This window comes from Dama dama, chromosome 29, assembly GCF_033118175.1.
Source record: "Dama dama isolate Ldn47 chromosome 29, ASM3311817v1, whole genome shotgun sequence".
NCBI classification, from domain to species: domain Eukaryota; kingdom Metazoa; phylum Chordata; class Mammalia; order Artiodactyla; family Cervidae; genus Dama; species Dama dama.
In genome coordinates this window covers 25651763-25678100 of record NC_083709.1, presented here as the reverse complement: position 1 = coordinate 25678100, position 26338 = coordinate 25651763, and the positions used below count along the sequence as shown (strand labels likewise).

At 38.4% G+C, this 26338-nt stretch overlaps 1 protein-coding gene and 1 pseudogene across 2 annotated transcripts; one reads left to right on the top strand and one right to left on the bottom strand.

The window, feature by feature from the left end:
* C9orf72 (C9orf72-SMCR8 complex subunit) lies at nt 1-26338 on the bottom strand. 2 transcript variants are annotated; one of them, XM_061132069.1, is made up of 11 exons: nt 26257-26338; nt 19830-20317; nt 18533-18592; nt 12875-12970; nt 12058-12122; nt 10737-10809; nt 8903-9019; nt 5886-6121; nt 3069-3126; nt 1951-2060; nt 1-1845 (listed from the first exon to the last, which is right to left on the bottom strand). In XM_061132069.1, exons 2-11 carry the CDS (start codon nt 20271-20273, stop codon nt 1659-1661), a joined length of 1446 nt encoding a protein of 481 aa, XP_060988052.1. In that variant the 5' UTR covers nt 20274-20317; nt 26257-26338; the 3' UTR covers nt 1-1658. The 2 variants fall into 2 exon arrangements, with proteins under 2 accessions (XP_060988052.1, XP_060988053.1); XM_061132070.1 differs by having other exon boundaries at nt 26238-26264.
* On the top strand, nt 6240-8408 carry LOC133048419 (GTP-binding nuclear protein Ran-like; annotated as a pseudogene).

Sequence of the window (26338 nt, the reverse complement as noted above, 5' to 3'; positions counted from 1 at the left end):
AAATTTCAGACATTTTATTCAAAATTCTCCATCTAGGAGGAAAGACATATAACAATGTGCACACATGCTTCAATAACTTATTTCACTGTACAACTTGCATCCCAAACAACAGTACAATAAATGAGCAAAAGAAAATAATTAGCACTTAAATATTCTAGCAAGTAAACAGCACTGAATACGGGGTTCAACAAGGTGGTATCTGTACACGGTTTCATGACTGAGCCATAGCATCCCTCATCAGGTTCAGTGTGTCTAAAACTTGAGTGTGTGTCTAAAAATTCTACACCTTTACTGTTAGTGATGAGAAAGGTTGGTAGGACCTATGTTGGTTCTGGTGAAATTCGGTGGGCAAGGGTGGAGGGGCTCTATCACTTTTCTCCCTTTCTTATACATATCTTTCCCTTTTATGTTACTTCCACAGTTTTAAATAAAACTATATTTTATGCTTGTGTATATTGTTTTGTCAATACTGTTTTAGCACAGAATTAGGTTAATTGGGTATTTTATAGCTAGCACAATGGTCCAAACACAGGAAGGAAACAAAAGAAATTGACCACTTAGTTCTGCCAAAGTAGCACCTAGTAAAAACAGCAGGTCAGTAAAGTTTCTCCTGCTAGTCCTCGTATGATGAAGGCAAAGAGACATGGCAACAACTCCAAAAACATGGGCAGAAATTTAAGGAAGACGGTATTATTCTCGTTCTTGAAAAGAAATCTTACTAGTGAGTATTTTTCTATTCCATTTAATAATCTGAGTTATAATGATTATTAAATCAGAGCAAGACTATACAAGAGGAAAACAAGATAAAAATGAGTGACTAGGGAAATCTGAACTTCTTCCAAGTGATTACATTTTCCAAGGGAAAAGAAAAAAGGCACAGGAGGTACACATTTCAGTTTGGCTCAAAAATAATGAAAAGTAACTGGAAAAGTTGGCAATAACTATGGAAACATTAAAATCCAATTCTCTGTATTTTCTGTGACAGAGCTCAACAAACAAACAGAAAAAACCACGCTGACTGTGGTTCACCAGCATCGGGACTATACACAGTGCCTGACGTTTCTACCCAGACTGAATGCCGAGGAGTACGTCTGCAAAGTAGGATCTTAAAATTGATTTCAATAACATGTATGCTTGAGCAATATTTTCTTTCTAAAACTTAATCTATGTTCAAGCTACCTTCCTTCTGTGGAGCTGAAAGAATCTAAATACTCTGGTTTGTAGCTGATTGTAAAAGTACTACAGTAATCCCACATACCAAGGAACATCAAGAGATGGAAAGTCAAGTAGTCTTATGCCTGTGAAAGCTAACTCAGATATCACTCTGATGCTTGTAAACCATGAATTGTTAAGTTTCAAAAAACAGCAGTTGTGGTCAAGTTTATATCCTACATCTTTAAAAGACAGCAATACTATTTACTATAATTGTAAACATAATAAGTCTGTCTCCTAAGACAGCACATCCAGGAAAAGGTGCATTTATTTTAACTGTACCCCTGACATCCCTTACAAACTTTTTTGACAACTGTAGTGTAACTAACTGCCATTGCTAAGTAGGGCTCTAGAGCATGACCCGAGGGAGTCACCTTTCCCAGCATCACCGACCTACTTTAGCAGCAATTATGATTGTGACGAAACATTCTTAACAGCTTACACATTTAAAACGTCATTAGAACATCTCGTTCTTGGACACTGGTATAGAAAGGTCTTCCAAAGATAAAGGAGTGGAGGCCTGGCTTAATTTTCTCAGCCAGAGCCATTATTATGTTAAGATCGCCCTCTGCTGTTAAATCAAGGTCTATCTTCAGGTTCCGAAGCGATTTAAAGGGCTTTTTCCCCTTCTGCCTACAAATAATGATATAAGAGAAATTATAAGATAGAAAAGGTCCAAAGGGGACAAAATGAAAGCAATTAATGAAGGTTCTTCTTCCATGGGGGAAACTGACTTACGTATCATCTTCTATATATTTTATTAGCGTCAAGGCTTTTCTGTGAAGGACGAGCAGAAATTGCGCAAGGAAAGTACTCCTGAGAGACAGACCGGGTTTCAAATGAAAGACCTGCAGGAAAATGAAGCATGCTCATAAATATTTTGCTCCCGTTCTGCTTATCCACAGCATGTTTCTGCTGGTAGTGTCTGGCAGGTAACCCACGTTTGAGCAGCTCTCCCCAACCGTCTCCATAGATGGATACATCCTGGTGGACAGGAGGAGATGGACATCCTGGAGTGGTCTGACAGTTCTGCTTCCTCTTTAAGAATGGACTCAAAATTGTCTTTCTACTTTAGACTACCACCATATTTATTTTTATTAAAAATCATGATATAGGTTACTTCTGGTTGTGTTACTTTAGCTTTTCTCTGCCCACATCTTCAAATAAAACTGGAGCTCCTAGAGGTTGGGCTGTGCTTACACTATGGTTTTGAGATATTCATATTTTTCTATTTTGAGGGGTGGGGGTGCATGGGTAGTGGTAGAACAATTTTATTTCTGCTTGGGAAGCATGGAATTACATGACTTTGAATTATCCCTGAACTTTGCAATATGTCACAGATCACACAGACCTGGATCCAAAATTTCTAGTTAACAAGGATTATATTATTTCAAAGCTACATCTATGACAACTGTTTCCTGGCCTGATCCTTAGAGTGATATCATAACAAAGTCCCTCTATTTTAAGACATAAGACCCATATAATCTAAAATTTTCTTTAAAACATAGATCTTTTACAAAGAAACAAGACAGTAAGGATGCTATCATTTAAGTAAGTCTTAAAAACATTTTTTGCTTAATTAAGGCAAATACACAACATTTGTACAAAACGTCCCTTCACTAAAAGAAAACATCCTTGGGTTATAAATTAATGCTTAGAAGTTATTATCTACACTGGGGGATGCTGCATCTTCAATTGTTAACATACAAACTACTTTCCACAAATAATTCAGCAGAAAAATAATTTTGACACTTTAGAAAAATCAAAAGGAGCTAATTCTATAGGCATTGTGGGATATATTGAAACAGAACACATGTCATATCATTCACTCTGACAATCTCAGGTTTAACACTTACCTGATCCAGGAAGGCTTTCACAAGAGTGTCTCTATGTAAGACATCTTGAAAAATATTCCTACGAAGAAAACAGACCACATGTTGACATGGCTATACAAAGCTGTTTTCCACAACCTCTCACACCAACCAAACTAAATTATTTGAAATGGGATTATAAACATATTTATAAGAATTACATAAATAAATACAATAAAATACAACAAATAGATTTGGAAATACAATAAAATAGATTAATACACTCATTTTAACTCAAGGATACATTTATCTATCTATTACTGGAGTCTGTCAGGCCACAATGTAATTATTTTCTTTTTAATATTGTAAGCAGTCCCAGGAAGGGTATGTACGTATCTATCAATGTATTGTAATACCTCACCTTATAAAAAAATATTGAGAGCCTTAGGCAATTGGTAAATGCAACTACCAATTCCTGCCATCTCGAAAACATAAAACAGCAACAAAAATAAATATATACCAATACCATTAAAAACCAAGACAAAATAAAAGGTTAACCTCATGTACTAATAACTCCTAATAAGCAGTTTTGGAGGAAGAAAAGTAAGAGGAAGAATGTTAGGAAACATTCAAGTGGGAATAAGGAACACACACAGATGATTATCTCTAACATCTTGCCCACTGGGTTTGCATCCACCAGTCCATCATCTGGTGAGGAACATCAATCAGCTACCTAAGAAAATGTTAGCTACATCGGCAATGAGCAGAGTCAGAAATTAAGTTCCAGTTTACACCTGAGATTATGTTCATCTACCATACAACTTAGGATATTGTAGGCACTTTAAAAAGACTATCTATTTCCCAGGTCCCAACCCCCTTTGATCTTTCTCTTCTTCCTTCCCTTTTCCTGGCTTCTACTTCGCTAAGGACTTTACTGGGATACTAGGCTATACTCAAGTCAGAGGGGTAAAACAACATTTACTAAGGTAAGCAATTTTTAACTGAAAAGAAACAAAATAGTAGGGATCATCATATACCTGATCGAAGTAGCAAGAAAGAGATGTGTGTGCAGATGTAAATAGCAAAGTACCTAAAACTTCCTAGTTTTAGAGAATTGGGTGTTCCCTACTACAGAAGAAGGAAACTCAGAAAAGGGCAAAGAAAAATCAGCATTTCACAATTACTGGCTGTTCAACTGGTGGCCAGTGTGGATACTGACAGCACCCATTTTCTGGCTTTGGAGAGAGAATTTAGCTATTTAAGTCTAGTGTTCTGAACACTTTATAATTTGATTGTCTTGGTCAAAAGGGAATTAGATGAAGCAAAGTGTCATAAAAAGAGTATATTCAGTGACTGATTTTTCATGTTTAGGCAGTGAGTGAAATTATTTTTAAGAGTTAAAATTTAAAACACCTTAAAATTAAGTAATATTGCTTAAAATAAACTGAAAAGTAAAATATGTCCATAAAACATAAAAGTGAATAATACATCGATCTAGAGTTTGAAAATATTATTTTTTGGATAATTTTATGTTTAGAAAATTAACAGCTGAGAACAGTTTTTCAAAGTTCATGACATTCTTTGTTATGATCAGCAAACAAGAACAAGTGGCTCATCAAAGTTTGTCAAATCAGCGAAGCCAACACAACTGGCTAAAATGAGTAAGACATATTAAAACCATACATGTATCTCCTCTAAAAAAAAAATTCCAGAACTTCAGATAAAGTTCATCAAATTCCCCTGAAAGAGCTCTCCAGCAACCTACCAAAGAAACAGAAAAAATGGACAGCCAGGAAGAGCTGGTTCCTGATGAAGCCATCTTTCTGAACCTAGAGACACATGAGACGGGATTCCTAGGACACGGTGTTCCTTTGCTATGCTTGTGGGCAGCACCTGATCTCTGACTACTGGCGCTTCCCAAGTCTGTTGCCTCAGCTCAAAATTCTTCTGTAAGACACAGGATAGGGTTGCTTGCTCCAATTTTACTGCTGCCCTATCCACTCACACCTGGATTATTTACTAGTCAGTGGTTACCGAGCACATTCTATGTGCCGGGTACAGAGAACCATGATCGTATACAACAATTTATTTTCCTGATTTCAGTGTTTTTTTCAGTTATTTAAGTGTTTTACAGTTCAGATTTCTTTTTTTTTTTTTCCTTAGTTGGGTCTACGTTCAACATTTTATTATCATTACTTTCTCTGTTAATTTACCGATCATACCTTATGGTAAGAAATGAATAACACAATACAAGAGAATATAAAAGAATGCTCTATTAATGTATTTTCACAGTTTTGCTGTATTTTATATTTATATATATCAAGGGAAAAAAAGACTTAGCAATACCTCCTTGGTTTAGTTAATACATAAGCTTCTTAATGACCTTTATACACTAGTCTATAAGCAATGGAAGGACCTGGGTCTGGGGCTGTCTGGGTGGCCACCATTAACCACAACATCACTGATTCAATGGACATGGACTTGGGTGAACTCCAGGAGATGGTGAGGGACAGGGGAGCCCTGGCATGCTGCAGTCCGTGGGGTGGCAAAGAGTCGGACAGGACTCGGCGACTGAACAACAACAAACCTTAGCACCTTGTAACTAGGGGCTCAGTGGATATCTGTTAATTAAGTACTTAAGTACTTATTTTTAAGGACTAATCTAACTTAGCTTATGGCAAACACAATCATACTAAGAAAAAGAGACATTGAAGAAAAAAAATGCTTGATTCACCAAAGATTTCTTCGAGCATAATTAATACATGCCTTCCCTTTTAAACACTGGATTGTGTGTTTCTACTCATAAAAGACAATTTGCTAATACTGCTCAATGACAACATCGGAAAGCAGGGCATGACGTACAAGTCGGGGGTAAAGCTTTCATCTGTGTAGATGAAGGTGTCCTGAGCCACGTCGTCTTCTGAAGTGGCTCGCCAGAACGCTGCCAGCTCTGAGCGCATGTATCTACGCTGATTGTAAATGTGCTCGTGACAGGGCGGCATCTGCTTGACGGCGTTGACGTCCACATCGATGTGTGTGCTGGGGTAAGGCGCGTACATGACTTGCCGGAAGGGAAGCACAAAGCTTCCGGTCGAATCCTGTCAGGATGAAGAGAAAACTGTCTTTTACACCAAAAGATAGGAAGATTATCTTTAATTTAAAAAACTGGTTCACTTAGCAAGTTCAGCTCTAGAAATTTATCCCAGAAGATGAATCATGGTTGTGTGTCAAGTTTGAGTGACGTGTGTGCTATAGCACTGGATTAAATAGTAAAACATCAGAAGCAACTTGAGCACCCAAAAAGGGAAATAAGTATTTATTCATTTGAATAAATGAAAGTAATTTATTGTTTAGCTGCTAAAAATTAAGATGCCAATGTTTATGTGTTGATACTGAAAGATGTTCATAATATATTGTGAAAAAAGGAGCTTAAAACATGAAGAGTATAATCTAATTTTCTGGTGGGGATAGGGGAAGATATGAAAAAAATACAGAAGAAGAAAAAGACCAGAAACATATATGCCAAATATTAATAGGGGTTATTCAATGGATTATGAGATTACAAGTGACTTTTTATATTCTTGGTTATTCATATGTTCTGTTAAGTATCAGTTGAAAATGCATTTTTTATAGTAAGTATACTTCTTTGCAGGTATAGTCAGTTGGGTAGTCAGTTGCCAAATAACAAGTACCTACTGTTATAATATCAAAGTATGCTCTAAAAGGCTATACAATTTAAACTTGCAGGGAAAATTCTTTTTTTTTTTTTAAACTTGCATGGAAAATTCTTAACAAACATGTTTTCATTAAATTATAGTTTCAAATTCTCTGCTATGCATTTGGTATAGGTCCCTTTAATGGATAAAATTATACAATAAGTGAGATAAAAGTACCAAGTACCTCATTATGCCTTTGATAGGATAAGTTCTAATTTTCAGATCTGTACATATCAAATAAAAAATGAGTTTCCCTTAAGTAGTTTCTGTATTTAAACAATATTATTCTGAGCTCAGAGCAAGCATACTATTGAAAATGTAAAAGCTGGAGTCAGATGGGTGCGGAGACGCTTCTGGAAGTAACATTGTGATAGCTGCCCAAGGAGAACCCCAAGTTCAGTTCAAACTTGTTTTGGCTGGTGATGGTGGTACTGGAAAAACTACATCTGTGAAGCGTCATCTGACTGGTGAATTTGAGAAGAAGTATGTAGCTACTTTGGGTGTGGAGGTCCATCCTCTTGTGTTTCATACCAACAGAGGACCTATTAAGTTCAATGTATGGGATACAGCTGGTCAGGAGAAATTTGGTGGACTGAGAGATGACTATTATATACAAGCTCAGCGTGCCATTATAATGTTTGACGTAACATCAAGAGTTAATTATAAGAATGTGCCTAACTGGCATAGAGATCTGGTTCGAGTGTGTGAGAACATCCCAATTGTGTTGTGTGGCAACAAAGTGGATTTTAGGGACAGAAAGGTTAAGGCAAAGTCAATTGTCTTCCACCGAAAGAAGAATCTTCAGTACTATGACATTTCTGCCAAAAGTAACTACAACTTTGAAAAGCCCTTCCTCTGGCTTGCTAGAAAATTGATTTGGAGACCCTAACTTGGAGTCTGTCGCCATGCCTGCTCTTGCCCTGCCAGAGGTGGTCATGGACCCAGCCTTGGCAGCACAGTATGAGCATGATTTAGAGGTTGCACAGACAACTGCTCTCCCGGAAGAAGATGATGACCTGTGAGAAAGTGAGGCTGGGGCCCAGCGTCAGAAGTCTAGTTTTATAGGCAACTGTCCTGTGATGTCCGTGGTGCAGTGTGTTTGCCACTTTATTATATAGCTAAGCAGAACATGTGCTTAATCTTTGGATGCTGAAGGAGATGGATGGGCTTTGGAGTGAATGTGGCACTTAAAAAAAAAAAATACCTTCATTTTTTGGACCTGCATATTTAGGTGTTTTGGAACACAGCTGTTTCCTCCTTGAGTTTCAAATATAAGACTGCTGTAGTCACATGACAATATTGAGAGGTGGAATCTTGTTTGTTACTGTCATTCCCATTCCTTTTCATTTAGAATCAGAATAAAGTTGTATTTCAAATATCAAAAAAAAAAAAAAGAAAATGTAAAAGCTGAATATAATTTTTACTTGCAACAATTTTTAGTATTTTTTCTTTCATTTTACTATGCCTATATCCTCAAGAAAGCAATCACTCTGAGAGACTCACATAATCATTAGGAAATCTACTTCTTCATATCTCTGATGATAATTGAAACATCAATAATAGATTCAATAAAGCGTGTAAGGATTTCCCATAATTATTGAAAATAATTATTAATTTATATTTATCTGTTTTGCTCCTTGAAAATCAGACTCAATAAAGAAAAAATATAAAATAAATTATATATATATTTATATATATATAAATAAAATAAAAATATACATACACACTGATATACAGAAACCACTCAAATCCTATACACTTTTTTAAGATAGGAAGCAGCTTAACATTTTCTTTTCAGTAAATGAATGTGCTACATAAAACATAAAATGGTAACACAAAAATTCAAATCTGTTCAGTAAATAAGAAATATTCCCATTTTAGTTGTGTAAACTGATTCAAGCACATTTAAAAAAAAAAAAATCCTGAGACCAGACAGGTATGGGAAACCAAATAGAAACACACAGCTATTCTGTGATGTTTTACTGACACAAACTATAAATTTATAAGATATACACTCCATGCTCAGACCTGTGAAAAGCATATCATCTCCTTACCATACAAACACAAGACACATTAAATGCTAATGTTCAACATATATTTATAAAGAATCTCAAACATGATTTTAAAAGAGTTGGTTTCACTTGTGATAAATGGAAACTGTACCTTTAGTAGGCCTTGTACAAAGAGCCCTGACTCGTATTTAAATGATGATTCTGCTTCACACAATCTGGAGCATTTTCTCTCTGCTGGAGTCAGAAAAAGGCATAATGTTCTTACTATCTGTAAAATGAAAATATTTTAGCATTAAAATATGGATAAAAAGGCCACTAGTTTGCTTAGGAAAGAGACCTGAATAGAAATTTCAGGTGTTACTTTCAATAAAACCTATTCTGAGAAATAAGTATTTCTCAGTAACCTGGAATAGTCTATGGGATATAACAGCTGTTGCTTAACTAAGTATTCTGTGGCCAAATAAGCTTGGAAAATGTTAGTAAAGTTAACTGTATGGTATCTCAAAACCATTACCATTTGAATACACACTGTGACTCTCTAGGTGACTGATACAATATGCAGACTTTCTCAAACTTATTTTACCATGGGAACCTTATTCCAAATCTTATATGAGGAAATAATGACCTAATATAATTAGTGATTATATAGCCACCCAGCAATAATTTGGATGAGAAAACTAAATGCAGTTAAATTAGGCAGAATTATATCTTCTGTTTAAAAGTTCTATATGTGAAATCTCATCACAATGAATATCAAAGAGTTTCTAAATCCTTGAATAGAATGAGAATTAATTCTATCAAATTTAATTTGAAATAAGCAATCCATTTGGTTTGGGTTTAGAAACCTATCATTCTGACAAGATTTGATCATAGATCTATTAGGAAAAAATAAAAAGCCATGTAACTATCTCAGAATTCAGATTATATTCAAAGTTTTTACATTAAAATAGTGGTTTTTAAACTAGTGGTGGCAACCTTTTTTTATTCTCAAATTAAAAAGATAAAAGAGAAGCTATTAAGCTAAAAGAGGATGGTAGATAAGAAAAATGTTTGTAAAATATAGAACCCCAACCGTCGAGGCTTTTTCTTCCCAAGAAGCAACTGGGAAGGGTTATGGAACCTGAAAGCTTTGTAGGACATGAACTGAAAGCCACCTTCTTGGGGCAGCAGAGATAATAATAAACCACTAGATATAATAGAATAACAGGTAAGTTAATCTGTTATAAATGGTTATATCAGAAATATAATTTTGGTAAATCAAGGGTTGGGTAAGTCTACAGGGAAGCTTATCACAGAAAAAAAAATTACGAAATTATTTGTCAAGCAAATAATCACTTCTAACATACTTCTTGTGTAAAACCTGAAAAATTAGGCTTGCTTAAATTGATAAGCTACATACACTTATCTCTTTCTAATTACTGATCAGTGAAGAAAAGTACAAAAACCCCTTAGTTTACTACCTAATGTTTGGAAAGGTTCATGGATTCTCATACAGCACTAAAGGAGGTGGTCACAAATGTTGCCATAAAACCTCCAGTGACCACTTACTAGCAATAGTTCCGTAAAAGGAAAAGACTTAGAGGGAAAAGCAAGGTAATGAAATCAAGATGAATGATGAGATACCATTTCTTTGGAATTAGTACCAAAAGAACATGGCTATCTTCATATACATTAAAGATAACATCAGGAAATAGAAGACAAATATTTTTAAAAACATCTGATTTTAAAATATTCTCAAAACCATTTATACAATACTGAGACTAGTATTTATAAATTTTCATGATGAAACTGATAAATGACTTCCTTTTCAGATAGTTTACTTTAAACTTATTTTTGCAATAGGGTGTTCCAGTAATTTGGTCAGATTATATTGCTTCCTAATATTATAAGATCATCTTGATTGCAACCTAACCTTTAAATAACAATCCACATACATTAGCAGTATTAAAAAATCAGATCATTTGCTGGATTACAAAATAAATTACCTTATTTACTTTCTCTGCACTGCTACCTACTACAACAGAGCAGCCACAAGTTTGCAAGTGTGAGCTGATAGCACTGTGAATTGAAAAAAAAAAAGATTAAAACTGTTGACTGTAAAATAATTTCACAAACTAAAAAAAAAAAAGACAAGTGAACTTCAAAAAACTCTGAATAGCTTTAAATGATGGACACCAAAGTTTTGATCATAATGTCATCTTTTATTTCTATAGTACTCTGCATTTTCCACCACATGCCTTTCACAGATTCTATCTGAACCTTAAAACAATGCAGTTAGTAAAATATCACTGTTTTATAGTGGAAGAAACTGCGGTATAAAGAGGTTAAAGTGGTTTGTTTAAAGTCAAATGTTAAAAAATAACATCATTTTAACATGATGTTAAAAATACCATCATGAGTGGCTGACACTGAGCAGAATCAGGACTAAAGCGCTTCTGATTCCAGCCATGTAAGGCTTTGAGGTTAAACACAGCCCTTTAAGACCCCATCATGAGCCTACAGGAGAAGACTGCAGAGGTAAAAGCAAGGACTTTATCCTTTCATTCCTCATTTTTTAAAATAAAATTTCATGATAATCTGTAATTGTAAAGAAACACTCAGGTAGAAGATGAGATTATAAACGCAGGCAGAGCACTTAGGGGACTAATATGCAGGCACTCAATAAACACTGGCCATTATCATTGTTATCATTTTTCTTAGAATAAATAAATAGAAAGTGTTAGCTATTTGCTATTATTATGTGCCCATATGTGCCATGCACTTTTAAATGCCCAATACGATTCATCTCACTCAATCTTACAACACTCCTATGAAGTAGGTAATATTGTCCCATTTTATAGATGAGGAAAAGCTCACGTAGCTTGCTCAGGGATACACAGCAGCAAGCCAGGACGCCTGATTTTAGAGCTCACACTCTAAAATCTACTGTGACAAGGAAAGGATCGGTACAAATAGGAGAATTTTCTTTTCTAGGCCTAAGTATAACAACTTAATTAGAAAGCGTTCTTTAATGAGAAGAAAAACAAGAAACCAGAACCAGACAAGGGTCCAAGAATTCTCATCTAGACACTTGGGAAACTCAGCTTCCTTAAATATTAAAAAGAGTCGCATCAAATGCATCATAGGTATGTAATAAGTAAAGAAGCAACGCAAAGCTAAGCAATAATTAAACCGTGCCTCGCTGAGCCTAGAATAATCTAGTTAGGCATTCTCTTATTATTCCCTTCCTTCCCAATCTTGTCACAGGTGAGCATAAGATCTGCATCTGCTTCATCCAGCTTTTATGAAAAGAAACAACATTCTTACTTGAGAAGAAAGCCTTCATGGCAACTGTCACCAATGTCGTCATCATTGAGAACCGTATCAGCTATCTAAAATGCACCAAAAGGAAAAAAAAGAATATTCTGGCTGTTAACAAAACGTTGAAATAAAATTTTAATACATAAGTTTTCTGAAGTCTAGGTTTAATACGACACATTGCCCTCATTTCTGAGCATCACAAATCCCCACAAAACAATCTGTGTCACCGATGGAAACCTGCAGAACAAAGGACGCGAGAGCTGGTGAGACAGGTTAAGCAGCCGTTTTTACAAGAACTACTTCCTCTTCTGAGCTGCCACAATCAGGAAACAAATCTTAATTACAAAGTCAGGAAGCAGCTAAATTAGTTGCCTAAAGATTTCTCTTCACGTCTATAGTGTGTAATTCTCAATGTCCTCAACAAATGAGCGATTAAGGAAATCACACTAGTGAAGATAAGGGAACTTCCATTAGCAGCTAGTGATCTGTACACTGCTTTCTTACAAAAAGTACTGCACTAAACACTGATTGACTCTCTAAGGTCTGAAATTCTCATACTTCTAGGAAATATAAAAGTGGACAATTTAACTAAATAAATTTATCATAACTGCTATTACTAACCAAAAAGTTTCTGCTTGGCCATTAAATTCAGGATTTTAAATGTGTTTGTTAAAGTGGCTCATAATTCATCTGAATGATATGTATGATAAAAACGTGTACTACTAAAATTAGAACATTACTAATATATGTAATAGTAATATAACTTAGAGGAATTAATAAATGGTACCATTGCTCCCATTTAACATGACAACTGAGGACTTACATCTATTTCTTCAGGAACACTGTGCGATTTCATAGATGAAAGCAGTTCCATTACAGGAATGACTTCTCCAGTAAGCATTGGAATAATACTCTGACCCTGCACAAAAAAGTAAAATGAGGTGAAGAAAATCACACAATATAGGAGGAAGTTGGCAATAACAAATCAAAAACTGAAAGCAAAGAATAACACCCTTTAACAGAAATACTTGATAACTCATTCAAACACTGGAGGAGGAAATGGCAACCCACTCCAGTATTCCTGCCTGGAAAATTCCATGGACAGAGGAGCCTGGTGGGGACAGTCCATGGGGTCGCTAAGAGTCAGACACGACTGAGAACCTAAGGACATACATTCAAACACAGCCTCAAACAGTGTCTACTCCCAAACCTTTCTATTTCTAAAAGTCTTATGTGCTATTTAAAACTCCTTTTCATTCTTCCAGGAATAATGTTTTTTTAGTCAGAATGGAATCATTGGTTTATCATTTACATGCAATAATTAAATCAGCACACCAAATTTAGAAAGAATCTCCTTTGCAATTTTATTGTGAGATATAAGAACTCTCGTTAATCAAAGATCATCGACGCATTTTATATTAAAAATGGGGAAAGACAAGTGTAAAAAGCTTTAAAATTCTCAGTAGATAACTCAGTAGTAAAGCTTGAGTCAATACTCAATCTCTATATTCATAATAAGGTATAATCTACCCAAATCAAAGTCATAGCATGTATTTTTAAGAATCAGTAAAGAAGACAAGTTTCCTTTAGTGTTCTTTCAAGGTTATACTATGACTGCTTACATCTCAAAAATGTAATTTTAAAATCTGCAGTTTACAGAATGAAGTTGAAAACTCAATAGAGAACACCGCACGTGTGAAATGCCTCAACCACAGGCGGCTCCCGCATGTATTCATTGCTACCGTTACTCCTGCAAAATGTTTTGCCCATCTTGAAATCACAAACTTTTACAGAGGCAGATGAAACTGTCATATGTCTATAAATTTTTAGCTAAACATGTTTTTAAAATCACATAATTAAGATCAATCTAAGAACAAAACTTATCCCCTCATTCACATTTCATGAAATGATTATATTTAAACTCCTTACATTAAATTGAAGAAAGTAGGGAAAATCACTAGACTATTCAGATATGACCCTAAATCAAATTCCTTATGATTATACAGTGGAAGTAACAAACAGATTCAAGGGATTAGATCTGATACAGTGCCTGAAGAACTATGGATGGAGGTTTGTGACATTGTACAGGAGGCAGTGATCAAGACCATCCCCAAGAAAAAGAAATGCAAAAAGGCAAAATGGTTGTCTGACAGGGCCTTACAAATAGCTGAGATAAGAAGAGAAACTAAAGGCAAAGGAGAAAAGGAAAGATATACCCATCTGAATGCAGCGTTCCAAAGAATAGCAAGGAGAGATAAGAAGACTTTCCTAAGTGATCAATGCAAAGAAATAGAGGAAAACAACAGAATGGGAAAGACTAGATACCTCTTCAAGAAAATTAGAGATACCAAGGGAATATTTCATGCAAAGATGGCCACAATAAACAGAAACAGTATGGACCTAACAGAAGCAGAAGATATTAAGAAGAGGTGGCAAGAATACACAGAAGAACTGTACAAAAAAGATCTTTACGACTCAGGAAATCATGATGGTGAGATCACTCACTTAGAGCCAGACATCCTGGAATTCAAAGTCAAGTGGGCTTTAGGAAGCATCACTACGAACAAAGCTAGTGGAGGTGATGGAATTCCAGTTGAGGTATTTCAAATCCTAAAAGATGACGATGATGTCAAAGTGCTGCACTCAATATGCCAGCAACTTTGGAAAACTCAGCAGTGGCCACAGGACTGGAAAAGGTCAGTTTTCATTCTAATCCCAAAGAAAGGCAATGCCAAAGAATGTTCAAACTATTGCACAATTATGCATCTCACACACTAGCAAAGTAATACTCAACATTCTCCAAGCCAGGCTTCAACAGTACATGAACGGTGAACTTCCAGATGTTCAAGCTGGTTTCAGAAAAGGCACTGAGGAACCAGAGACCAAATGGCCAACATCTGTTGAATCAGAGAAAAAGCAAGAGAATTCCAGAAAAACATCTATTTTTGCTTTACTGACTATGCCAAAGCCTCTGACTGTGTGGATCACAACAAAATGTGGTAAAGTCTTAAAGAGATGAGAATAACAGACCACCTGACCTGCCTCCTGAAAAATCTGTATGCGGGTCAAGAAGCAACATTTAGAACTGGACATGGAACAGACTGGTTCCAAATCGGGAAAGGAGTATGTCAAGGACGTATATTGTCACCCTGCTTATTTAACTTATATGCAGAGTAGATCATGCAAAATGACGGGCTGGATCAAGCACAAGCTGGAATCCAGATTTCTGGGAGAAATATCAATAACCTCAGATATGCAGATGACACCACCCTTATGGCAGAAAGTGAAGAAGAACGAAAGAGCCTCTTGATGAAAGTGAAAGAGGACAGTGAAAAAGTTGGCTTAAAACTCAACATTAAGAAAACTAAGATCATGGCATCCGGTCCCATCACTTCATGGCAAACAGATGGGGAAACAATGGAAATAGTGAGAGACTTTATTTTTTTGGACTCCCAAATCACTGCAGATGGTGATTGCAGCCATGAAATTAAAAGATGCTTGCTCCTTGAAAGAAAAGTTATGACCAACCTAGAGAGCATATTAAAAAGCAGAGACATTACTTTGCAGACAAAGGTCAGTCTAGTCAAAGCTATCATTTTCCCAGTAGTCATGTACGAATGTGAGAGTTAGACTATAAAGAAAGATGAGCGCCAAAGAACTGATGCTTTTGAACTGTGATGTTGGAGGAGACTCTTGAGAGTCCCTTGGACTGCAAGGAGATCCAACCAGTCAATCCTAAAGGAAATCAGTCCTGAATATTCATTGGAAGGACTGATGCTGAAGCGGCAACTCCAATACTTTGGCCACCTGTTGTGAAGAACTGACTCACTGGAAAAGATCCAGATGCCAGGAAAGATTGAAGGCAGGAGGAGACAAGGACGACAGAGGATCAGATGGTTGGATGGCATCATTCACTCGACGGACATGAGTTTGAGCAAGCTCTGGTAGTTGGTGATGGACAGGGAGGCCTGGAATGCTGCAGCCCATGGGGTCGCAAAGAGTCGGATACGACTGAGTGACTGAACTGAACTGAAGCTCCTTACACGCATATTTGAAGTAGAAACTCTGCATTCCTATGACCAGTCCTTTTTTTGAGTGACTTAACGTAGTTTTCAGAGCCCCATATCATGTTAAGTTGCTTCAGAATTTAAATATGATGCTGCCTCTGGATACAGTATCCTAAGTCATAGGCCCCCTTGTATCACTCAGAATGTTTTATTATAAAAAAATTCCATCCTGTAGTAACCTATGAATATAAAACCTTCACTGCTTTTTCTTTTTAAAGTAATTTTTTAAATCTCAGTTTATAATTACAACAATCAACACATGTAATTCAAAAAGACTAATGATCAATCTTGTGTTAAATTTGCTTCCTTGTAAAACAATTTTATCATATGACAGCTACAAGCATCTAAAACTAGCATGATTAAACTTGTTGTAGACTATATATCATCGTCAAATAGTATTTATTGCTCAAAATAAAGTCACTGCAACCACATGATGTGAGATTTGCAAGAACTCAATTATCAGACAACTCCTTTTCAGAAAGGATAATTATGGGAGAATACCGTCCCTTTGGGGCTTCCCTGGTAGCTGAGCTGGTAGAGAATCCACTTGCAATGCAGGAGACCCTGGTTTGATTCCTGGGTTGGGAAGATGCCCTGGAGAAGGGATGGGCCACCCAGTCTAGTCTTCTTGGGCTTCCCTTGTGGCCCAGATGGTAAGTATTCGCCTGCAGTGCGGGAGACCTGGGTTTGATCCCTGGGCTGGGAAGATCTCCTGCAGGAGGGCAAGGCAACCCACTCCAGTATTCTTGCCTGGAGAATCCCCATGGACAGAGGAGCCTGGCGGGTTACAGTCCATGGGGTCGCAAAGAGTGGGACACGACTGAGCGACTGAGCACATACCTTCCCTTTCAGCTCAGTCCAGTCACTCAGTTGTGTCCGACTCTTTTCGACCCCATGGTGTAGGCATATATACTATTTATACACAGCATCTCAGACATTTATCATCATAAGCAAATGGAGATCCTCACTGAAGCTTAACAACAACAAATACTAGATGGATGAGCACAGAAGAGGCTCTAAAATGTCTTGAATTTCTCAGCAGCAAAGTTCCCGTTTAAAAACCTCCTGTTTGTTCAAGTATGTGTGCTTAGTCGCTCAGTATATATATATAAAATATAAATTTTGTAAAGAAAGTCATTTTATAGCATTTTGTATTTGCCTTGTTTATGTTCCTATATCCTGACAAATTTGTAGAAAAAGTTATTGTTTCAAATACCATTTGTCTCAGGCATCCCAAAGAGAACCAGAGAGAAGGCTTGTTTACACTGGAGTTTTCAGAGGAGCAACGAGGGTGGCCAGAGGCGATGAGAGTAAAAGCAGAGAACCCTTTCCCTGGGGGAAGATCTCCCTTCAGAAAATCTCTGCCCTGGGTTGAAATGCTTTGTAATTAATTTCCATGACGGAAGCCATACCCTTGCAATCATGCTTCTCAAACCCTGGTGCCTGCTCCCTAAGGATGTTCAAAGCCATGGGATAAACATGAGATGTTTTCCTGGAGACTTGATACCACCAGAAGCCAGAATGGTAAGAAGGTGAGGAATACTAATGGCAAACCGTAATAGTAAAACAAATAGATACATCACGGAATAAAATGTAAACTGCATGAGGTTTAGATTGCGAAAGGAGCATTGACATAGACACACACTATCATGTGTAAAATCGATAGGTAGTGGGAAGCTGGTGTGTAACACAGGGAGCCTTCCCTGGTGCTCTGTTAGAAGGGTGCGGTGGGGCGGGTAGGGAGGCTTATGAGGGATGGGATGTATACAAATTCAAACTTATGCCTGGTTCATGTACAGCAGAGACTGCCACAAGACTGTAAAGCAATTATCCTCCAATTAAAAAACATTGCAAGAGTTAAAAAAAAAAATTGCAAGAGTTTTAAAGATACAATTGAGACTTCAAAGAAGTATTATGCCTAGACCTGTGTGTGTACTCCCAGATATCTTAGGGGTACTCACTCTCCTGCTACAACTACTTCTGTGGAAATACTTAAGAAGCAATACCTTAAAAAAATAATCTAATACATAGCACTTAAAATTTTTACTATGCGCAACTTGTCCAAAACTTATCCTATGCAAATGGAAAAAAGGTAGCAAAATATTAATTTGTAGATGCAGCTCTTATTATCCTTTATTTATTTAACTCTTCAGGTCTAAGATACAGAAGTTTTCATCCAGGTTATTCCATTTATCTCCATAAAGATTCTGTTCGCATTTAGGCTCGCTCTGTCAAACTAATAATGTCTGCAGGGAATCTTCTCAACCCAGGGATTGAACCCGGGTCTCCTGCATTGCAGGTAGACTCTTTACCATCTGAGACACCAGGGAGGTTTAACAGAAGCACCCGTTAGCTTTATACAGCCCTCAGTGGTGGGTCTGGCTGTGTCCGGGGATGAGAAATCTGCACCTTACCTGATCTTCCATTCTCTCTGTGCCTTCCAAGACGATTTTCTGGACATTTTCTTGCCTCTCCTGAGCAAGAGAAAATTCATTAAAATTAATAAACCACAACCTTTAGATACTTGTTTATTTTCCACAATACAGTTAAATGGCAGACATCTTCCTGGGTAATTTAATTCATGGGAAAAATACTTTCCACTTTAGGGTCAAAAAAAGAGGGGTGGGTGGGAAGCAGCCAACAAATCCATGCTCTCATAGACAATACGAAATAAAATAACACCCTTTTCGTCTGCAGTTAAAAATGTAATTTGACAGAAAAACAGTCAATGTAACATCTGCAAAGTTTCACAAAAGAAACTAATGATTTGTACTCTTCAAACTGGATAAGATGAAGATGAATCTAGGGAATACAGAGCTAGATTTTAAATTATTTTTATATACGTGAGAATTAAGGAGGTACACCTTGAAACATAGTTGGATTTCCATATTAGTATCAAACTGCAAAGCAGAAAGAATGAAATTTGTTCTTCTCATGTGTCAGAATTACAGTATATGGAAATATAAATATCACTATATATTAAACTATAGGATTTAGGTGATAACAATAATTTCCTCTAGCTCAAGTCACAATATTGAAAGGAATATCTTCTGAATACCATTTGGTCCAACTTTTTAATTTTAAAAATTTGGGAACTTGGCAAAGAACTTAAAGGGACCAAAGGTTATATGGGCAAAGGCTTATGAAACAATTGTCCTAAACTGCTTACACATTACACAGTGAGTGAAAGACAGGGTCATGCAATGCAAAAACAAGCTTTCAGAGTCAAACATGTTGCAAGACAAATCCAGACTCGGAAACTTATGTTTCTTAATTTCTCTAAGCTTTGGTTTTCTGTTTACAATGTGGAGCCATCATCTCCTACCTTCCAGGGTTAGAAACGACAAATATAAGCCTAGATTGATTTGTACCTAATATCGTAGAAGCTAATAATAGCTCCTGTTTGAAGTTAACTGTATATAATTTCTAAAAATTACATATAAATGTGCTTGCATGCCTACTCAGTTGTGTCTGATTCTTTGTGACCTCATGGACTGTAGCCTGAGAGGCTCCTCTGACCATGGCATTACTAGAGTGGGATGCCATTTCCTTCTCCAGGAGATCTTCCCCACCCAGGGATTGAATCCAGTCTCTTGCATTGGCAGGCGGGCTCTTACCACTGAGCCACCTAAGAAGCCAGAAATAAATGTATTGGAAGGTAAACTTTCAGTGGCTAGGTCAGCATGCTTAATAAGTTCCAAACCCACTCACCTTATGCATCCATATCCTTCCTTTCCGGATAATGTGAGTTAATCTATCCACACACACTCTGTGAAGTGGGAGGTAGAAGCTCAGCTCTGTCTGGGGAAGTATAATCGATAGTCCATAGGTGCTCCTATCCCCATTCCAGTTTCCGTCGAAGATTAATGAAACAATAATTACTCCTTTCTCAGATAAGACAAAGAACTTCACGTCTATTGCCCCACTCTCTGCATTTCGAAGGATTTCTCCGTTGAGGGTATGGTTGGCAAGAAAAGTTATTTCTCCGTCGCTGAGAAGTACCTGTTCTGTCTTTGGAGCCCAGATGTGCCTTACTCTGGGACCAAGAATATTGTCCCAGTAAGCGAAGGTCGCTGCCAATAAAGGGGATTCACCACTTAAAGCAATCTCTGTCTTGGCAACAGCTGGAGATGGTGGTGGGCAGAGGGTCGACATCACTGCATCCCAACTGTCACATTATCTGAAAGCTCCAGGGATACCTGGACAATGACATACAAAACCAGTGATCAAGTTCAGCGATTTTAAAAGTCATCCATCAAAAACACAACTGTTGGTATTGATATATATACACGTGTGCGCATACTGTCATGTCCGTCTGTTTGTGATCCCATGGACTGCAGCCCGCCAGGCTCCTCTGTCCATGGGATTCTCCAGGGAAGAATACTGGAGCAGGTTGCCATTTCCTCCTCCAGGGGATCTTCCCAACCCAGGGATCAAACTCACATCTCCTGCGTTGGTAGGCAGAGTCTTTACCATTGAGCCACCTGGGAAGCCCACTGATATATACACACTACTCTGTTTAAAATGGATAACTAATAAGGACCTGCTGCGTAACACGGGAAACTCTTCTGATACTCTGCAATGACCTATCTGGGAAAATAACCTGAAGAGTGGATATATCCATGTGCTGTACAACACACATGGATATGTGTGTTGTACACACTGTATAACACTGTAAATCAACTATACTTCAATTAAAAAAAAAAGCGCACTCTAAGGTTAAAAAAAAAAAAAACTTAAATGATTTAGATATATGTGGTTTTCTCCTCTCCAGTCAAAAAGATGTGAAAGCATGTCTTCTACTATGCATGACAGGTGCACATTAAGTGTTTGCTGATGTGATGATAATTTCATGATACACAGTAGTAAATTACCACTTATAATCAGGATACACACTTAGAAATCTGAAATAATGACCTTAAAAAAAGCCTTTGAACATTACTATGAAATATTATATACTAAAGCTCATTGTATAGATCCTCACTGTTTCTGGGTAGCCAGCCTATTTGCAATTCTAATATGATTGGCTATTTGGTTCCTGACCCATAGGAATTAAAGAGAAGCCAACTGGGAAAGGGAGGGCTCACCAAGAGACCATGGCACCTGCCGTGGGCTGGACTGTCCTTCCCCACCCCAAACAGACGTTCACGTCCTAACCCCCTGTGAGCTTACTTAGAAACAAGTGTAATCAAGTTAGGATGAGGTGGTATTGGATCAGGGTGGTCCTAATACAATGGCTGGTGTCCTGACAAGGAGAGAAAGCTTTGGAGACGTGCAGACAGAAACAGGGCCATGTGAAGATGAAAATAAACTGGAGTGATGTGGCTGCAAGCCAAGGTATGTGTGCTGGTAATTACCAGAAGCTAAAAAGAGGCAAAGATTCTTTTCTGGAGTCTTCAGAGGAGCATGCCTCTGCCAACCACTCATTTTGGGCTTCTAGCTTTCAGAATTGAGACAGGATACAGTTTTATCATATTTACATCACCCAGTTTGTGGTACTTTGTTATGGCAGTCCATACCTGGCAGTAGAAAACCTTAAAAGCTGCTACGGGCCGGCGCGGAGGGGGGGGGGGGGGGGCGGAGTGTGGCGGGGGGCAGAGAGAAAAGAAAGACAAAAGATTATAAGACCACAACAATCTGGAACCATACGAGAAAACGAGGAAACACAACACACATGATTATTCTCAACATACTCTTTGGCCATCAAGGGTACTAAAGCCAAATACAGGTGTTTAAAGTGAGGTAAGTATATTTAATATGCTGTTCAAGAAATAAGAAATATATTTAATATGCTATTCAAGAAAGCAGTATGGCATTTTATCATTACAAAGAAGCTTCTACACTAAATGGCTGAAGTAAAAAAAAGCTTTAATTATTTAAAACATGTAGAGGACTAACTAAATGGTTGGATGGGCCCTTTCAATCTACTGAGAAAATAGAGAAGAGTGAACTGCCCAAGGTCACTGAACCACACTAGAATCCAGGTCTCTTCGGCATCTTGCTGCTGCTGCTAAGTCACTTCAGTCGTGTCCGACTCTGGGCGACCCCACAGACGGCAGACCACCAGGCTCCCCTGTCCCTGGGATTCTCCAGGCAAAAACACTGGAGTGGGTTGCCATTTTGACATCTTAACCCATTCCAATGAATCACTCTAACACTGTACATTCAATGAGGTATGAATGCAAAATGAATCATTCCTGTCTAATATTAAAATTGAATATGCACTGAATGCATATTCAGTGCCAATTTTATTTAGGCAAGTCTAAAATTGTGGAATCTCTTCATTATAATGGTAAAAGTGAAAGTGAAGTCACTCAGTCGTGTCCGACTCTTTGAGACCCCCATGGACTGCAGTACGCCAGGCTCCTTTGTCCATCCATGGGATTTTCCAGGCAAGAGTACTGGAGTGGGTTGCCATTTCCTTCTCCAGGGGATCTCCCCGACCCAGGGATCAAACCCAGGTCTCCTGCATTGCAGGCAGACGTTTTAACCGTCTGAGCCACCAGGGAAGTCTTACCTAATAGTAAAGGATAGTAGTTAATAGGTGAGCTATGATATATCTATCTTTGCCTGTATGATTGCTTTAGAAATAAGATTTGATCTATAACTAAATTCATGTCAAAGTAAACCATTTTACTTCAAATAAAGAACTTTTTCTACACCTTGTCAGGAGAGCTCAGAGACTGATGAAAAGCAAAAAATAAAATACTCTAACTTTAGAGTGTTGTATGAGAACTTTTATCATGATGTCAAGAATAGACATACAGCGTTTGGCAAAATGCCTTACTGTAAGTATGTGCAGAAATGGTTTAACGCAAAGACAGTTCTTGTGTATTTTTTATTTTAGAAATTCATTTAGGAAATATTCACATTTTTAAATGTGCTGTATCAATTTAATAGACTTTAGAGATTACACTCAGTATCAGTTGTATAGCTTGCTTAAAATATCCACTGTTGGGACTTCGCTGGTGGTCCAGTGATTAGGACACCATGCTCCCAATGCAGGGAGCGTGGGTTCAATCCCTGGTCAGGGAACTAAGATCCTGTAGGCCACATGACTCAGTCAGAAAAGGAAAAAAAAAAAAAAATCCACTGTTACAGATACCATTTAAATACTTTACAATGACAGAATATAGGAATATAATTTGAATAGAAACTGTAATGATGCTAAGATAATTAATAACAGCAAACTTTAGAGGCCAAGGAGATGCATTAAGTAAACACAGACCCATACAAGTATACTGTAACATATTCTTTTGTTCTTCCATTTTGGATAAAAAAGGTGAATAATCATAAAGGCAATACTGCCACTCAAACATTTCATCATTGTACTGAAAATAAAAAACACTTCCTTAAGTGGAATTGAGCCCTGGAACAAAATCTGGTTAGATTATAGCACAACCTTTTACCTAATTGTGAAAAGTGTTCTATTATAGGCCACTAACTACGTTCAATCTTACTGCTAGTATCATCAGAAAGAAAATAAAGGATGAAGATTATGCTGAATTGTTTAGCTTTAAATCCTACTAGCAGAAATAACTTAAGAAATTAAAGTCACAGAGAAGTATAGTTAAAGAGCAGTAAAATGAATTTACTAACAGTTAAAGTCATCATCTTTGGTAAAGAAAATCCATATATACAGAAATGGCTTGAAATCAAGAGTCTTTCATCAATATATCTTTTTACATGTAGTGCTGGCTACACCAGACAGTTATGAAACAAAAGTTTTGAGGGAAGCCAGGATCCAAATTGGGTGACACAGTGCTTGCCACACTCCTGTAAACAAAGAACAGGTTCATGAGGGTGTACCTAATATACTTGCTGAAAATAATCCAACACATGCAGACATAAAGATTAATTACCACATGTTAAAATGGTTAGCACAGGGGTAGTTTTAAAGTTTTGCTTTTTTTAAACCTCTGCTAAAAATCAGCCATCTCTTCTCTGATTGATATTTACAAAGTTGGTTGGCCCTTACTGCTGTTGTAAAGAAGAACTCAACCATCATTAGGCCCACACTTCTCATAATCATGCTGTCTGTTTATTACCTCCCAATCCTAAGAGAGGGTAAAGTGTCTGCCTGCAATGCCGGAGACCCGGGTTTGATCCCTGGGTTGGGAAGATCCCCTGGAGAAGGAAATGGCAACCCACTCCAGTACCCTTGCCAGGAAAATCCCATGGACGAAGCAGTCTAGTAGGCTACAGTCCATGGGGTCACAAAGAGTCGGACACGACTGAGAGACTTCACAATCCTAAGAGAGGGCTTCCTAGATGGTGCGGTGGTAAAGAAGCTGTCTGGCAATGCAGGAGACTCAAGAGACTTGGGTTCAATCCCTGGGGTGGGAAGACCCCCTGGATGGAGAAATGGCAACCCACCCCTGGATTCTAGTCTGGTAAATTCCATGGAGAGAGGAGCCTGGGGCTACAGTCCACGGGGTCATAGTGTCAGACACAGCTGAGTGACTGAGCATGCACATGCACACACACACACAACCCTAAGAGAAGCAGGGTCCTAATAAAATAGCCCGCCTTCCAAAATAGGACCTGCCCAGACAGATTTTATTGACACTGAACTCCTTGTAATGCCAGATAAAAAAGAGTTTGCAACACTTTCCAAGACTCAGAGGTGTAGTTCACCATAGCCCTATCTGACCATCTCTCAACAGCTCCAGTTTCTCAAACAGGCGGGCTAACCTACTACTCCTTAGAATTACTTAATTAAAACAGAGCCCCAGGGCAGTCTTGAAAGACAGGAGTCTTTGGTTTTTTCTTTCTCTGAAAATTAATTTGGATTGCTAACAGAGCCAGTAGAAAAAAAAAACAACAAAAAAACGACACTATTTTATCAACTTTATAAGGTGGGGGGAAAAAACCCTTTAGCTCCTATGTAATTGTTCCCTGGGGCAGGTTACTACCGGCCTAGTGCACAGTCTATCACGTCTCTTGTTTTTGTTTCACAGAGTACATTCATCATGATGTTAGTTTCCAACTGATTCAGGGCTTTCCTAGACTGACAAGGTGCCGACAATACTATCTGTGTCACATAACACCATCGTATTTCAAGTATTCTGACTCCAGGCTATTAATTTCCCATGTATTATATTCCTGCTTCTGTGACTTTCACATCAATTTAAAAGTTTTCCAACGTCTAAGATCATCGGTTAAGATATAACAGTATTTTCCAATCTCTTTGTACAAATTTAAATGCCAGATGGATTGACCCCCCCCCCCCCCCCCGCTTTGGATCACAAGAAAGATGAGAACAATCTGAATCGGAATTTATCCACTGGCCACAGTCAGACTCTTTTCACTAAAGCCTAACAATCTCCCTTGTTTCGGAAAGGGCCACCTCTCTCGGGCAAGTGCATGACCTCCCAGTCTCCTGAATACAGAAGCTTGATGGAGAGCACCAGGGCCAGTCAGACCCTGTGTGGTCAAAGCAGACGCGTAATCAGGGCACATCTTTCTGCAACTGATACCATCAGTCAACGGATGCCCAAATCATAATGGTCACTTCCTTTAAGTCTGTGCAATCTCGGAGAAGAGAAGTAAACAGGTCACGAACCACAGAACGGGAGCAAAACCCAGTCTAGAACTACCGCCCCAAATTCCAGAACATCAGCAATCCTTAGAAACCTCGAAACCGAGACAATTCTGTAGGCCAGTAGTTTTATCCCAGCCCACCCCATCCCGCTTTATCCTCTCTTGGACCCCGACTCGGTCCGGAGCAGCCGCGCGCCTCCAGCCCTCTGGCCTTCCCCGGGCCAGGCCTCTTGGTGCCCGAGGATCCTTCCCCTCGAGCCCGCTGCACAGGGATCCGACGGATCGATCTCTTCGGATCTCACGCCAGGACCCCGGGAAGGAGCCAGCTCGGGGACTGCGGGCGGGAAAGCAGAAAAGGGGACGGAACCCTAAGCCCCTATCTCTGCACCGCCGCTGCCGGGAAGTCCGGGGCCCGGATGCAGGCAACTGCACTAGTCGCCGGGCTGGAGAACCTGACGCCCGCTTTCGGTCATGGGAGAAGGGAGTAAAAAGAAGACCCGCGGAGCCAAGCCCTGGGAGAGCCTCCACCGCCGCCCTCGCCCGATCCCCGCCACCGAAGCCCAAACAGCCACCTACACGCCGGCTTCTCACTCACCCACTCGCCACCGCCTGCTGCTTCGCCGCCGCCGCGGGCAAATGGACCGCAACCGCAGCCCCGCCCCCGCGGCTCTGGCCCC